Source organism: Zingiber officinale, chromosome 6B (genome assembly GCF_018446385.1).
Source record: "Zingiber officinale cultivar Zhangliang chromosome 6B, Zo_v1.1, whole genome shotgun sequence".
In the NCBI taxonomy this organism is placed as follows: domain Eukaryota; kingdom Viridiplantae; phylum Streptophyta; class Magnoliopsida; order Zingiberales; family Zingiberaceae; genus Zingiber; species Zingiber officinale.
This window is the reverse complement of record NC_055996.1, coordinates 106211316-106225502: the sequence shown is the minus strand read 5'-3', so window position 1 is coordinate 106225502 and position 14187 is coordinate 106211316. Positions and strand designations below refer to the sequence as shown.

At 34.1% G+C, this 14187-nt stretch overlaps 1 protein-coding gene and 1 long non-coding RNA gene across 2 annotated transcripts; one reads left to right on the top strand and one right to left on the bottom strand.

Annotated features, from left to right (window-relative positions):
• Nucleotides 1-5404: 5404 nt before the first annotated feature.
• Nucleotides 5405-12974, top strand: LOC121988720 (ATP-dependent Clp protease proteolytic subunit-related protein 3, chloroplastic-like). The gene is made up of 10 exons (XM_042542297.1): nucleotides 5405-5801; nucleotides 7856-7957; nucleotides 9178-9300; nucleotides 10090-10149; nucleotides 10820-10850; nucleotides 11891-11956; nucleotides 12063-12136; nucleotides 12277-12330; nucleotides 12419-12505; nucleotides 12742-12974. Exons 1-10 carry the CDS (start codon nucleotides 5484-5486, stop codon nucleotides 12835-12837), a joined length of 1011 nt encoding a protein of 336 aa, XP_042398231.1. The 5' UTR covers nucleotides 5405-5483; the 3' UTR covers nucleotides 12838-12974.
• LOC121988721 lies at nucleotides 11142-11884 on the bottom strand. The gene is made up of 2 exons (XR_006114091.1): nucleotides 11474-11884; nucleotides 11142-11173 (listed from the first exon to the last, which is right to left on the bottom strand). It is a non-coding gene; the product is annotated as an uncharacterized LOC121988721 (long non-coding RNA).
• Nucleotides 12975-14187: the final 1213 nt, after the last annotated feature.

Here is a 14187-nt window from a genome sequence, read left to right as displayed (position 1 = left end):
AGTTAGGGCCGACCACCACTTGAACTCATCTCTCCTTGGTTTGGCCGGCCCTAGCTTGGGCTCCAAGCTAGGCTTGGTCGGCCACCTTAAGGTGGATAAGAAGTTAGATTTAGGTGACTTTATAAATAAGAGGCTACGACAGGGACCGAGAGGAGGAATTGGTTTTGGTCTCCTGATGAACTTGAGCTTCCCGTGTCTACCCCGAACACCCAACTCGAGTTCATCAATAATAACTCATACCACTAAAGAGTTATTATGAATTACCACACCAATCCCATATACTATATGGGTTCCTTCTTATCAGGAGTGTGTTAATCTCCCTGTGTTTAAGATATTGAATGTCCACTAATTAAATGAGTTACTGACAACTCACTTAATTAATATCTAACTTTAAGAGTAGTACCACTCAACCTTATTGTCATGTCGGACTAAGTCCACCTGCAGGGTTTACATGACAATCCTTATAAACTCCTCTTGGGGACATCATCAACCAAGATTGTAGGACACAGTTTTCTTCTATAATCAACACACACTATAAATAATATTATTTCCTAACTTATCGAACCTATTGATTTATCGAACTAAATCTCACCCACTGATAAATTAAAGAAATAAATACTAAATATATGCGCTTGTTATTATATCAGGATTAAGAGCACACACTTTCATAATAACAAAGGTCTTGTTCTTTTATGCAGTGAGTATAAAAAGAAACTACCTTAAATGATCCTGCTCAATACACTCAGAGTATACTAGTGTAATTTTATAGTCTATATAAACTAATAATAAATTACACTATGACTATTCCAATGGTTTGTTCCTATCCATCTTAGTCGTGAACTATTATTTATAATTTATAAGGAACTGAGAACATGATCTTCTGTATGTGACACCACAAACCATGTTGTCTACAATATAAATTAATTGAACAATAACACTTAGTATATAAATATAGATATTTGATCAATGTGATTCTTTATTTCAAAGTAAATGTTTACAAAAAGCTAGGCTTTTAGTATACACTCTAACAGCTAGAACTGTGATCAGTATGCCGACCTAAGGAACACAATGACCGACAATCATGTAGGGAGGAAGAACAGTGATCAGTGGCACGACCTACCCTTCTTGTGACCGGATCAGTGACAATCACATGTTATGCCAAGGATAGTGCTAGCGATCGACAGTGTCGGCAATGTGGTTTGCAAGGAAAAGGAGGTACTGCCCCTAATGGTGGAGGCGTCGATCCTTCCTCTAATGACAGCGGCGCCCGGTGGCAAGGCAACTTTAGCAATGATCGAAGGAGGACGGATGGGACCGATCAGCGCCAGTGCTCGGCGAAGAGGTAGAGTAATGGTGACACGATACAACTGTGAGAGATGATCCCTGCTCCTATCACGGCCGCAACCTGCGCTTGAGGTCGTGAGGCTGAGTCGGACGCGTCTGGCCCTTCGTGGTCGTTGGCATCGTCGCCCGACGACCAGTGGTCGACAGATCAGAGCGGAGCGAGCTGTGTGATGGGGAGGATTGGGACAGGGGAAAGAGGCGTATCGTGAGAGGAAAAAGTAATCGGCGGAAAATGAAAGGCTAAAAATAAAAACCTAGGTTAGGAAACTTAGGTTATTGATCCAATCAACTCCCAGCTTAATTGGGTAATCTAAAATAGATTTTCTTTTAGCCCAATCGACCTATCCCTTTAAACGTGTTATACAAACTCCGTTTAAATCTCAAAAAATTTCTAAATTTTTTTAAAAAATTCAATAAGGTTATTCCTCTAATAACACTTATTATTTAATTTTTAAATTTTACAGCTGCAGTTCTGACCGATTTGCTTGCGCAGCGACTCAATTTTGACCGATCTGCCCGCTCGGCAACACATATTTGCTACTTGGTGGATCTGCCCGCTTAACAACACAGACCTGCTGCTAAGCCGATCTTCCCGCTCGGCGACTCTTCGGCTTATAGCAAAAACTAATCCCTGCTGACAGCCTGAGATTATCCGTTTAGGTCATCTCAACTGTAAGCTGAATTTAATTCAATATAGTTTAAATTTAGTTAATACTCCGTAAATCTCCTGTAACAACATATTATTTCTTCTCACAGTTATCAGGCTAAGCAAGGAGGGAGCTATAAAATTTGTTGCCTACACTCCTCCATAACCCCAAGGCCATACCACTCCAATGCCGAGGCCTGGAAATTGTCTGAATCCAAGACCATCACATGAGTCCTCTCATAAAATGCTAGTAAATAAGATTTCAGAACTCAGTAGACTTGAAAATGAAACTGTAGGACCGGGTAGGCCGGTTGGAGAGCTTTGAATTGCTTGAAATATTAAAACATAATACCTTTCTTGTCTTTCAACTTAGATTAGCAGCAATAGCATAAAAATAAACAATACAAAACTAAAAGAAAGAGACTCAGAATTTACTTGGTTACAACCGGGATGGTTGTTAATGCAAAACAGATGAAAGCTTATTAAGAATCTCTTTTGGTGAAGGAGGAGAAGCCTCTTACACACACTAATAGCTCAGACTATTGCTAAGAAATGAATACACAAGTTGTTTCTTCGTTCCTAGGTCCAGGGGTCTTTTTATAACCCTTGGAAGAACTTATCAGTAGCTTGAGGGCGCCTCCAAAGGGTTTGGAGGGCGCTTCCAGCGAGGCGCAGTGGATAAAGTTTTATCCACTGCGAACGACTACTTTGACTGGTCGAAGGCACCTTCTATACTTATGGAGGGCGCCCTCCATCCATGTTTATGGAGGGTGTCTTCCGCCTGAAGGTGGTGGAGGCATGGGCGCGCCTTAAAGGCGCCTTCAATCTCCTTTGAGGGTGCTTCCAGCAGTCTTCATTAGCTTCTTTCGCTTCTCTGCTGCTCCGATCGCTTAGGTGATTGCGGTCAACCGAAATAGGGTTTTACCTGAACTCAATTCCGACCTTTTCCTCAAGCAGCCTTCCTCCCCAGCTTCTCGTCCCTCGGACCGCCGCGTGCGTCCTTCTCGTCCACCGGTATACTCTTGCGCAACACCTCGTCCCTTAGACACACCGAGCCTGTCGGCTCTCTTCCGTACCGTCCTTCTCGCTAGCTGCGTCTTCCGCTCGATTTCATGTGCTTATAAGTTCCTGTACACTTAGACACAAAGATCAAAACATAACAGGATCTAACCTAACTTGGTTGATCACACCAAAAATAACCTTGGGATTCCAACAATCTCCCCATTTTTTGATATGAGCAACCCAAGTTAAGTTAGGGTAAACTAATCATAAAATGGAGAAAATAAAATTGCAATACTAAATAAAGATAATAAAATTACAATTATAAAAAATATTTTCAAATTTAAATTTAATTTAAAATTTGAATTGAATTGAACTACTACCTCCCTCTAGACTTAATCTTTCCTTCTCCCCCTTTGATCACATAAAAAATTAAGGTGTCAATAAAAACTTAAAGGTATTTTTTTCGAAAAAAAAATCAAATTTTTAAAAAAAATTCAAAAAAAACTTGATTAAGTTTTTGACAAAATTTTGAAAATAATTTTGAAGTTTTTGACAAACTTTTGAAAATAATTTTGTTAAAAAAATTTAGAAACCTTAAGTTTTGTAAAAATAATTTTCTAAGTTATGAAATTTTCTAATAATTGACAACGATTCAAATCATTATTTTAATTTCACAAGTTTATCAGTTTGTCAATTAAATATTCAAATCAGTAATTGACTTCCAGGCTGTGACGAGACACTATGCCTTATTGGTTATTGGATCATCAACCACTTCTAGACAAAGTCTCTTAAGGAATTTTAATATTTAACTTGCTATCTGAAAGCCCTAAGTTCAATTTTACTTTAATTTATACAAGTTTTTGGAACCCAATATAGGTTCCTTCCTATAGGATTAATCAAGAATTTTGGGGGCACATAACTTTTGGAATTTTTTCTAATTTGACCCATGTAAAATCTAAAATATTATCTTAGTCTTTTAAAATTTTGAGCTTGAACAGTTAAACATTTATGATTTTAATTTCTTAGTTTTCTACTTGTGTCCTTAATTTATCATTTTCAATTTTTAATTTTTCAAAATCTTTTAATAAACAAGATTTAGTGAAAATTATTTTTAATTATTTTCTTTTTCAAATTTACAAACAGTCTTTAATTAATAATTTAACAAATTTGAACAACTTATCAGTCAGAAGAGATCGTACCTACTTACCCTGTCGATTTCTTTGTCCGTAGCTCTCCCTTAACAACAAATTTAATAATATTTTTTTTTATGTTGTAATAGTATTAGTTAAAATTATTGCAACTTAGTTTTGATCAAAATTATTACGACATAAGTAGTTTTAATTAAAATTATTATTATTTTTAATTGGTATTACGTATTTCTTTTTTTTTGAACCGATTTGATCGGCCATAATGATTAGGGAGGATAGTTGATCGGATTTATTCAGTTACGAGGGTAAAATATTATTGACTCTATTATATCAAATAATATAATATCAAAATTATATATCCGACCTTATATATTTGACGACTCTTATTTTAAATATCTAATTATATATCTAATAAAATATAAATATAAATATAATAAAAAATAAAATATTTTAAAATGATAATAAACATTAGTTATCGATAGTAAAATGATAATACCAATTAATCTTATTGATTATCCCTGAGATGATCAACTTAGTCTCATATAAATTTTTCATCGATCATCAGGATAAATCGGAAGCACATGCGGTTTGAACCGCGAATGTCTTGATGATAATCTCGATGTCTTACCGCGGTATCATACCCCGGAGACAACTTATTAATAATAGTTGCTAGAAGTTAAGAGTGATCATAGATCAGATTGATTAAATTATTAGGATAAAAAATTATTCAATCCTATTAAATTAGATAATATAATATCAAAATCTTACATCTGACTATATTCGATGAGATTTTTTTTCAATTTAGGTTATATCGGTATAAGCAGACTGATCGATGGACTGCTCACCATTAATAACAATAATCGTATATAATTGGTCGCATTTAAGCATCAATTCTGAAAATTTTGAAATCTCCGCTTGGAATTCTAACCACTACACTATAACCAACTGGAGTAATTTTAGTCAAAATTAATACAATAATAATTGATTAGTTTTTGACCAAATTAAATAATTTTAATTAATATTTAAGCATTTCTAATCAATATTAAAATAATTTGAACTGAATTTTTAAGAGTATTTTCAATATATTTTAACGACAAAAATTAATAAAACAGCAATAAAGCTATTTTAGAGAGAAAAATGAGTGCCCTTTTTATTTTATTATTATTATTTTTCAAAATAACAAAAATAATTTTTACCCTTTTACGAGGATATTTTTTAAAATACATTTTTTATATATTGTTTTTCCAAGAGTTGATATCCGATCTATCTTTCGCTGGCCTTCAAGAAGTCCCTCAGTTATAAAAGTCCTCAGTTGAAGCGAAGACAAGAACAAGAAGGCGGCGATGGCGTGCGGCGCTGTAAGCTTCCGTTTCCTCTCGCCTCGGATGCCTCTGGCTTTCGTTCCCTCCGGTTTGTCTTCCTCTCCTCCTTCCTCTTCCTTCTCCATGTCGGCCGATGCTGCTGCTCCCCTCAAAATTAGGGCAGCAAGGGCGCCGCCGCCGATGCCTCCCCTGAATCCCCGCGATCCCTTCCTCTCCAAGCTGGCCGAAGCGGCTGCTGCCGCACCCGACCCTTTGGCTTTGGCGTCGTCCGGCAATCGCGACATGCCGCCCTACCTCGATCTCTTTGCCTCCCCGACGCTCATGGCTAGTCCAGCACAGGTACTTTCTAGATCGTTTTCATTTTATTCTGGTATATTTTTGAAATATTAATTAGGATTCCGGGCGATTTGTGTAAAAAAAAAAGGTTTTTGTACCGGGATCAGGATTGAATCTTATGGGAGGTACGAATAGATGGATCGTATAGTTTATCTTTCTGTTCGTTGAATTCGAAGTATTAATTTGGGCGCCGAGGATTTGTGTCAAAAGGGGTTTTTCATTCAGCACCGGAACAAATCTTCTGGGAGGTCCGCAGTGATGGAAACGAGAGCGTTCATAGACATTAAATTGTAGGATATTACAAACATGCTTAATTTGTAAGGATTTTCTCCTTTAAAAAGGAAAGAATTTATCTTATAAGATGGAAATGGGCTATCTTAGTAAGTTTGATAGGTGAAATTTTGTTTTAAAAAAAGGAAAATGGCAATTGGTTCAGTTGAGTTAGCTAGGGAATTGGATGAAGATTTTCAAATGGTCGTGGCAAGGGTAAAAGTTGTTTGTAATACCACCTCGAGCAACAAAAAACTGTAACATTCTGGTGTTTGAATCAACTGCCATATAAGAAAAAAAAAAGAGTTTTTCTTTCATTTTATGTAAATGTTAGTTGAGATCATTGGATGTGTTTTAGAATTGTTTTCAAGTTTCTGCAACATTGTTTATTTATCTATGGAAATATATAATGACTCTCATGTACTACATTAGATTTTTTGGTAATATAACAACTATGCACTAGTTGCATTCCAAAACATTTGATTTATTAGTACCATAAATTTGGTGTCAACATTACAAGCACCTGTTTTGGTGTCTTTCATGTTCAGGAAATAATTATTGTAATTTTTAGCAAGATTCAAAATATCAAGCTGTGCTGAAGTTCAATTTTTAATTGGGAATTATTTTGGTACTATGCCGATGTTTCAACATATGGTGCTGGTGAAAAATTGAATACAAAAGAAGGAAGCAGATAAAGAAGAAAAAAAAAATAAACACAACTATATATCTAAGTTAACTTTGTATCCGATCTGGAATGATATAGTTCTGATGTTGTATTGAATAAGCCCAAACTGCAGAAATAACAAACAATATTTCAATTTATCTCGACACATATTGTAGCATGCTAAGAGGTATGGAGTGTCAACATAACATGACAGTCATTACCATTACTAAATACTGGGTAAATTATCTTTGTTGAGCATTATCAATCTTTGTTAATTTATGTGAACAATAAGTTTCGACCATGTCGCTTGGTACATTGGGCATGACATGAGATATCAAATCATTATTTGTAGTTTACATTGACAATTTAAATGTTATAGTCAGAGTGTTTAGCTTTTTGATTAACAGAAGTACTCTCTTCCTTTTCCTTATAACATATACTCTCTCAATTATCATTCATAAGAGTTCTTTCCTATCTTAGGTATCATCTTAGGAAATAATTTAACTACAATGGAATAAAATCACTGAAGTTAGCTGTGTTTAAATGCTGCAACAAAAAAGTACCTCACACAAAATTTTTCCTCGTTTCATTATTGGCAGAATGAAATATAAATGCCAATATAGTTAAACAAGAACATCAGCATTGAATTTCCTAGCTATGTAAAAGTTTAAAATAGCAATAATGACCTTACCTTTCTGCAACAACATCAATTCCAGCACTGGCATTGGTATTTTGAATCTTGATCCTCTTCCTTTGTGTGTTAGATTATTTTGTTTTTATGTTCACAAGTTGCTGGATATATTTATGTTGTTGCATTTTTGGTACTCTTTATATAGCCTATTCTTTATATATTGTGTAGGTATATTCAATAAAAATTGGCATAGATTGGTTCTCCTTCTAAATATCACATCATATTATTTCCTTTTTACTACAATTAATGGTGAGCTATAATCAATGTATCTGCAATTTCAAATAACCTCAGTTTGTCTCTGCTTACATGTTATTGCCATGTTTTTTTTTTAATTCTAAAGTTGCTTTGTTTTTTTCCTTTTTATTTAATTAGAAAATAGAAGTTTATTTTTTTCAATATACTTACGGTTTTTGTATTATAAACCTTGATTAGGTAGAACGGTCTGTTTCTTATAATGAACATCGACCAAGAAGACCTCCTCCAGATTTGCCGTCATTACTTCTTCATGGACGAATTGTCTACATTGGCATGCCGGTAAGTCTTGAAACATAATTTTCAATTGCATGTGATTGATAGCTATATTCTGATCATTACCTAATGGATTTTATTGTTTCAGAAATGTTTTCCCACCAAGAAGTTTTTGAGATTTCTTGTCAATACTAATACATTTTTTGTTTACAAAGTTCAAGAAGAAAAACACTTGTACTAAGTGCTATCAGGAAAGATATTCCTCTCTGTTACTCTTCATTTACCACCTGTGCCCTTATTGGACATTCAACATTAACACTTCAAGTTGAACATCAACAGCCTTGTTGACCAGTTGGCAAGTTAAGCTTGTAGGAAATGAGATTGCAAATACCCAGATCCATGTTTGTGTCAAACAATCATACCTGAATCAGAATAACATAAATTACCATGTATAAAGATTGGACATATGACATCAAAAACATTGGAGGACTTGAATTGGTTTTAATGTACGTCACGAAGTCATAGAAGAGACAGAATAAAGGGTTAGGAGAGTACCAACTTTTTACTTTTCCTTATTGATTTTAGTATAGTGAGGAATATAATTATTTACTTGACAATTTTTGTTGTCTGTGTGAAAGTAATCAACCACATGGTCCGAGTGCCAACAATTTGTATTGCCTTTTTCTTTTCTTTTATTAAATATAAAATTGTTGTACACACATATATTCTCCTCTCCCCCTTCCAGTATGTCAAATCAAATCTCCTTCAACTATAAACAATTTCTTTTTAACAATAATCACATATTCATTATTTTTAACAGGTTCATTTTTTTCTGGCTATCCAATCTTATATGGAGCATTAATTATAATATTATAGTTCTCATGTCAATCTTTGCACTTCTACAACTTCATTCTTGATTCCTTGGAATTTTTATTTACTATAATACCTACGTCATCATTGAAAAAAATAAAAAATAGGGGAAATGTTGAGTATCTGAATGTGGTTGTTGAATTTTAATCTATTATGCTTTTAATTAATCGCTGATGGTTTTGCTATGATGTCACTATCATAAGTTATTAAATGAAGAAGCTTGATAATCACAATAAGAGTGTTGAATTTCTATTTCTGATTTTTGCAAATGTAGCAGAGAATTTTATGTTATAGGTGATGGATATGCTATGAATTCTGTCATTATATTTCTTCTAACCTTTACCATCTTCACTTTTACTACTCTTTTGACATGATAGATATGATTCCTGTTGAACTAACCCATCTTTTGTGGACAGTTGGTGCCAGTTGTTACAGAGCTCGTGATTGCACAATTACTTTACTTGCAATGGATGGATGCAAAAGAACCTATTTTTATCTACATTAATTCGACTGGAACAACACGTGATGATGGTGAAACTGTAAGAAGCCATTTTACCATTTCTCTCGCTTTTACCTAAATCAAGGAAAACTGACATGCTCAAATTTGAGTCAATTTTTGCTGTATATTTTTCACAAGATAGACCTATAGATACTCTGTTGTTTGCAATACATATATTATGTGAATATTTCATTTTGACCCCATGGTTTACTCACTTTTTGAAAATTCACCATAGTTTTATAACCTTCAATATGTGTTCCAGAGTTTGCGAAGTGAAGCTTTGTAGATGAAATTTCCCTGATATGTATACAATTAGGAATAGAAACCAATGCTCCACTATAAAAATTAGGAATTTCAGTTTAGTCTGTTGGATTTAGGCTAATTCACTGAAAGTAATCTCGGCTATTCTTCCATACATAGTCATGAATAAGGTTCTATATTTTAGCTTTGATTTAGTGCTTTTGGTGTTTCTAATCCTCAGTTTGCTCACCATTAGCCTTTTGAATTATGCCTTTGGTTTTCTGACGCAAATATAATGTTAGATTGTTTGGTGTGTTTCTTATTTGCACAACAGATCTTTTTTGCTAGCATGAATGGACAAAATTTAGACATATCTGTGTATTAGCTTAAATTAATCTATGGAAATATTCCAGAGAGTTGCTAATCGCAATCAAATTGTGATTGGCCAGTGGTGATTTCAGTCTTTCTGCTTCACCTCTTTATTTGCATGATCTGTTGCTGGATATTCTGAGTGGCTAATATTAATCAAGTTAATGAACATATTTAATATGTTAAAGAAAAAAATGTTCAATATCTTCAACTTTTGCAGGTAGCATTGGAAACAGAAGGTTTTGCTATTTATGATGCTATGAAACATATAAAGAATGAGGTATGTCCTATCGTCCATGCCTTTCCACTTCACTTTTTTTTTTTATTGTTTGAAATTAATAATAAAATCTAAAAAAACCCAAATAATTAACTTTTGATTCTCAGTCGTAACCAGAGACTTCTGATATTGCCAGAGCGATCCTCACGGAATGCAGAATTGCAGATATTGATTTGTTTAAAACCGACAAAACTGAAACTATAGCATGAATGTGATGTGCAATCAAAATATCCGAGAGATATGGGTCACAATTTCTATTAATTAAACAAATCATCAGAATCTCTAAAATTACACATTTGGATAGCTGAATATTCAACTTTCTGATCAATTATTCTTGCAACATCAGAGAATGAATTTGCCTCCCCGTAGGAATTTGGGTTGTGTTTCAATCCTAGTGCGGGTTCATTTTCTTTAATCGGCTACTTGATATCACCTTGGTAAGTTATTGCTTCACCAACTAGCTATTGAGACATGACCCCTCAACCACCAGATGTCTCCATTTGCTTCTCATCTTACGGGATGACCGCGACCATTTTCAATTCCCCTCACAATTACCCATCATCAATCAGCTATGGAAATTTGATCAGTAGTGTTTCATAGCATCCTCCCCAATAGAACAAATCGTCTGTTTCTTTGTGTTACTTGCAACTAACGTATCTTGTTGGCAATACAGATTGAGACAGTAGCTGTTGGAGCTGCAATAGGCAGAGGCGGATTTACATGGGGACTTGGGGGGGCCACGGCCCCCCCCAGTCCATGTGTAAATCCTGGATCAACCTTGCTTTTAGCTCTCTTCTAACGAGCAAAATTTGAAGAGACTCAAGCAGAGATATCTCTTCGAAATTGCCGTCCGGAGAAACCAGAAGTTGGTGGATCATGGTGAAGGTTTATCCGAACACTGAAGCATATTGCATAGCCAGTGGCATTGAGGTTGCTAATGACGAGAAAGATAAAAGTAGGGTGCTGATAGTGTGGAGGAAGTCTCTACTCTTCAGTTGCAGACTTGACAGACTCCATATCTTCTAGACTGGAGTGTTCCAAAGAATAAGATACAATGAATATTCAACAAAGGATAAACTAAACCAAAGAAAAACATTGACAGACTCTAGATCTGCTATTACAAAATTCAAGGAATGGAAATAGTGTATATATTGATGATAGGATGCCAAATAGAGGCATTTTGCGATCAACAAAGAGACCCCCTGAAAAACATCGAGCTCTGTTGGTCAACAGTGAAGAATTTATTGGGCTCTACAGGTGAAGTTGAGTAGGTGAAAGCTATATATATTTTTGTTTGATGGCAAATAGAGTAATAGATAAGGAGTACCTGCATATGAAGAATGCCACGAATGTGAGAGGAAAGCAATTCGAATACTCAGACGCTTCAACTTGATGTAGTAATTAGAGTACCTAATCAATTAATAAACCAATATTATGAATAGCAATAATGAAATGCAAAGCAATAGATGCTGAATAGATGTGAATGATCAAAAGGATGGCAAATTGAATTCTACCCTAACAAGTTCGCATGTAGCTCCGATGTGAAACAAGGACCGACAGCTTATTTCAATGTCACAATATTATTTCGAGATATTGATATCAAACTACCAATAGAAAATTTAGGTCACGGAGTTTTCTAAATATGTAATGAATTCTAAATTCTCCCACACAATCGACAATGAATATAGCGACACAAGTTTTGGCCCCCTCAATATTCAAATCCTGGATCCGCCCCTGGCAATAGGTCATGCCTGTCTAATTCTTGCTGCAGGGAAAAAAGGTAGACGATTTGCAATGCCCCATGCTCAAAGTAAGTTCCATTATGCTGATACTATTTGACAGCATGATCTTTCCACTTTATGTTATTCTGTTTTTTACCACTGGATAATCTCTCACTATGCTTTTGTTTTTATTAGCTATGATCCAACAACCTCGTCTTCCATCTACCGGCCTAATGCAAGCAAGTGATGTGATTATTCGTGCAGAGGAGGTTTATTCCCATCCTTTCGTCGGTGATTTTAGATAATTTTTTTTATGATATTCATCTCAGGAGAATGCCTATTTTGCGTGCATGCTTGTCAAAGATTATTTATATGAACTGCATTTTCTCACGGATTTCTGGTTTCACAGGCATTAAAGAATAGAGACACATTTGTTAAACTTTTAGCAAGACACACTGGGAATGTGAGTGCAAATAAAACTCATCCGGCTATTTAATAATCGACAAGATACTGAGTTTGATTATTTTTATTTATTTATTTATTTACGGCAGTCTGTGGATACAATCAAGAGTGCTATTCATCAAGGACCTTATTATATGGACACAATACAAGCAAAAGAATTTGGAGTCATAGACAAGGTGCTCTCATTCATCCTTTTAATTGTCATAACAGATCATGATATTCAAGTCAATAAAAAACTATATAGGATAATATAAGAATAATTATAGAATTACTAGGAATATTTTCTTATAAAGGATAAGTTTAATTGAACTCTTTAAAGAAAGATGTAGGATCCTTTGTTTAAAATGAGGTCTGATATTGCTAGCTCTAATATCACATGAGCTTAAGATTGGTTTCGTTTGCTGCATGACAGATACTTTGGCGTGGGCAAGAGAAGATAATGGCAGATGCTCTCTCTCCCGACGAGTGGGATCAACGAGCAGGGGTTAAACCTGTTGATGCATTTTGATTTCCCTTTAAATGTTTAATGCTTTGTAATTTAAAATCCTCTCTTCTCTTCTTTGTTACCTACAAAAAAAAAAAAATACTTTTTATTTTTGTAATTTCAATTTTAAAGATTACTTATGACAATAGGCTGGTTAGTCACTCTTTTACTCCATTTTTTTATTTTGCTTTTGTTTTTTAAAATAAAATTAAAGAAAAAAGCATTTATTACTAACTTTTTAGTGTATTCGTTAAAACAAGGAAAAAAAGAATATAAAAATTATATATATATATATATATATATATATAGAAGATTTAAGGGTTATATTACAGTATCTAAGTTAAAAGAAATTAAAATATAAAAAAATTTAAGTGTTAATAAAATATAATACATAATATTTTGGGTGTGTATTTTTTTAGACTTTGGATTTAGAATTTATGATATAGGATTTAGTGTTTAAGATATAGTATTTATGATGCGTATGGTTTTTTTAAGGATTTAGGATTTTAAATTTGAGATATAATATTTAGGAGGGTAGGATTTAAGGATTAAAAAAATTATGCTAAATTAAAGCTTGAGGCGCCTAGATCAATTCTAGATGCCTCGAGCTGTATAGCACCTATCGTGCACAAATACAGATGAATAATCGTGTAGCAGATCAATCATATATATATATATATAGTAATGCTACCGTGCTCACTTCACGTGTATAACTTCATAGGTAACTGAAAATATTTTCAGATGTCCTACTCACTCAGTCGAATACGAGAGTCGGGCACAGGGTGAGTACTATATCATCCTGTGTATATATATATATATATATATGAATATATATATATATGAATTTATTATCTTGTACATCTCATGTACATCAATTTTTTTTTATTTAATTTTTTAAATAATTAATATTATAATCCAACCTCTAAAATTTAAAGGTAAAAATTTATTAACATAATATGAAGTTTATAAAAAAAAATCAACATTTTCACAACATGTAAGAGGCGTCCTGCGGATTTTGTTGATCTTGATTGTTATATTTTATTCAGTTTGGATTGTATATTGACTTATAAATTTTTCTATGGAAATATGAATTTGGTGTGCCAATCATACAGTTGATTGTGTATATGTTAGTCATTTGCATGTGTTTGTGTGGATTTGGAAGGCTTGGATAAAAGACAACATAAAAAAGGCTTACAGATACAGTGTGCCTGGGATGAAACATGGTCAAATGCCAACTAGCCTCCTAATGACCTAGGCAAAAGTGGGATGGCTTTATACAAGCATTCCCGTAATCTCTTTCCCACTGACCTTCCTTATAGAGTCGAAATGGAGATAATCAAGTTTTTGGAAGAGACTTGGGCTCACTCATCCGAC

Excerpts from the sequence above, each read along its gene's own strand:
- LOC121988720 (XM_042542297.1), top strand. The coding sequence starts at position 5,484 with ATGGCGTGCGGCGCTGTAAGCTTCCGTTTCCTCTCGCCTCGGATGCCT. Across the intron at positions 10,150-10,819 it reads TGAAACATATAAAGAATGAG|ATTGAGACAGTAGCTGTTGG; the intron begins GTATGTCCTATC and ends TTGGCAATACAG. Across the intron at positions 12,137-12,276 it reads TGATTATTCGTGCAGAGGAG|GCATTAAAGAATAGAGACAC; the intron begins GTTTATTCCCAT and ends CTGGTTTCACAG.